This window comes from Sinocyclocheilus rhinocerous, unplaced genomic scaffold, assembly GCF_001515625.1.
Source record: "Sinocyclocheilus rhinocerous isolate Xijiao unplaced genomic scaffold, SAMN03320098_v1.1 scaffold603, whole genome shotgun sequence".
Lineage (NCBI taxonomy): Eukaryota > Metazoa > Chordata > Actinopteri > Cypriniformes > Cyprinidae > Sinocyclocheilus > Sinocyclocheilus rhinocerous.
This window is the reverse complement of record NW_015656630.1, coordinates 3,886,320-3,888,380: the sequence shown is the minus strand read 5'-3', so window position 1 is coordinate 3,888,380 and position 2,061 is coordinate 3,886,320. Positions and strand designations below refer to the sequence as shown.

The 2,061-nt window shown below is 38.1% G+C and overlaps 1 protein-coding gene across 3 annotated transcripts in view; it reads right to left on the bottom strand.

Moving 5' to 3' along the window:
- Nucleotides 1–2,061, bottom strand: part of loxl2a (lysyl oxidase-like 2a) — a 29,916-nt gene that overhangs the window by 3,259 nt on the left and 24,596 nt on the right. For all 3 annotated transcript variants that reach the window (XR_001637639.1, XM_016528540.1, XM_016528539.1), the window contains 3 exons: nucleotides 806–971; nucleotides 352–592; nucleotides 101–216 (listed from right to left, as the gene is read on the bottom strand). Coding sequence is in view for 2 of the 3 variants with exons in the window: in XM_016528540.1 (XP_016384026.1) it covers nucleotides 101–216; nucleotides 352–592; nucleotides 806–971 (523 nt within the window). In the remaining variant the exon portion in view is untranslated. The remainder of the gene's footprint in view (nucleotides 1–100; nucleotides 217–351; nucleotides 593–805; nucleotides 972–2,061) is intronic.

Genomic DNA, 2,061 nt, shown 5'->3' with positions numbered 1-2,061 from the left:
CCCAAAAAAAAAATAAAAAAAAATAGGCCAAAAATATTTTGGTAAAAAATATATTTACATAAATATATTTTCTCAGTTCAAGTTCATGAGCAGTTCTCACCCTCGTCACACTGAGTGTCCTCTAGACAGAAACTGGCCTTGTGACCCTCTGCCACCTTGGTGCCGTTCAGACTCAGCAGATCATAATGGGTAAAAACCTCTATGCTGTGATAATGCCTGCACAGAGTCACAACAAAACAACAGTATGGGACTTTAAACATCGTCACATTGGCACAAATGATTTTGTAACATATCTTCATATATGTGTTTGTCTTTTCTTTCTGGTGTTTACTGAGGGGTCTAAGGTCTTGCCTGTGACACTCGTGCCAGGTCCAGGCGTGGTAACCCAGTTTGGGTCTGAAATCTGATTGGCCAACGTTGTGGATCTGTGAGGAGAAGCGGAGCAGGCGGCGGTAGGAGCTGTGGTCGTTCTTTTTGGCAGTGCTGGACAGGCAGTTCTCCTCGAGGGCGCACTGTAGAGCGTACATGGGCCGGTCCTCCAGATAAGTGGTCTGCTCCACCAGCTGAGCGTTCAACACCAGGTCAGGAGCCGCTGAGATCAGAGGTCAGAGGTTAGAAGACATGGGACTGATGATCCATCTTAAATACTTTAAAAAAAAATAATTATGTCACAGTGGAAGTGATAGTGGAAGTGTACCTTTGGAACTGCTTTTTAGTTTACTATTACATTAAGCTTGTCAAAAAAGCAGGGAATGAAATGACTATTCTTAAGAGCATGATAATCAATAAGAGGTGATTGTCTCACTATCAGAGCAGGAGACCCCAGCAGCGAAGCGTCCTCCTCCTTTGGGGCAGCTGATGTGTTTGCCGTGATGAAGACACTGAGGAAGACTCATCTCAGTTCCTGAGCATCTGACCCCGCTCATCACAACATTATCTGCACTCGCATCTCCAGCCCAGTACCACGTCTCCTGTACAAACACACGCTACACATGAGCTGCTGAGATTATCAGAGAAATTAGGTTATTTTATTATTTATTTATTTTGCACCGTCATTAAGTTAAAATGCAACTGGTAAAATAATAATTCTGGTCTCTGAACCAGAAAAGAATCATTTGTTCACTGATTTGGTTAGACTTCAGTTTCACTCTGTTCACATCTGAGAACTATTGTAAGGAACAGAACACAAATGGACAACCTTTAATGAGCTGGTTTGGTCATTTTGTTTCTTCAATCACATCAAAAAGCAACTGAATCTGAATCTAATGTAAACCAGTGTTATTTTTTAGTATCAATGAGATACTATTATAGTTTTTAATGAATTAGCTTTTATTTTTATATTTTTATTTCAAGTTTTGTTAAAGTTTTTGTATTTTTTTTGTGTGTTTTTGTCATTCTTAATAGTTTTTTTATTTCAGATTTAGTTTTAGATATTTTAGTACATCAGTACATAAATTTTTTTAATTAATTAAAATAAGTTTAAGGTATTATATTTATTTATTTAAAATATAAATATATTTATATAAATTTATTTAAAATTAGTTTTATATCAGATAACAAAAAAGGTTTTGCTTTTTTATGGTTTCAGTTTTATTAAAGGGGTCATATGATGTTGCTAAAAAGAACATTATTTTGTGTATTTGGTGTAATGAAATGTGTTTATGCGATTTAAGGTTCAAAAAACACATTATTTTCCACATACTGTACATTATTGTTTCTCCTCTATGCCCCGCCTTTCTGAAACGCGTCGATTTTTACAAAACTCATCGGTCTGAAAAGCGAGGTGTGCACAGCGTCACACACCGCGTCCTTGAGTGAGCGGCGGCCTATAGTATGCGGAGGCCGGTTTGAGTGAGCAGAGGCGGGTGGGCTTGAGAACGGCGCGGCCGGCGGATTCGATGAAGGAGGTAGGCGTGGTTGACTCTTAACTTTTATAAAGAATATCTCTTTGGATTTGAGACTTTAGTCTTTGCAACTTTACAGATCTTCTTTATGCACCAAGAGCTTGTAACACTTCAAAGAGAAAGGAAAATTTGAAATCGCATCATATGACCCCTTTAA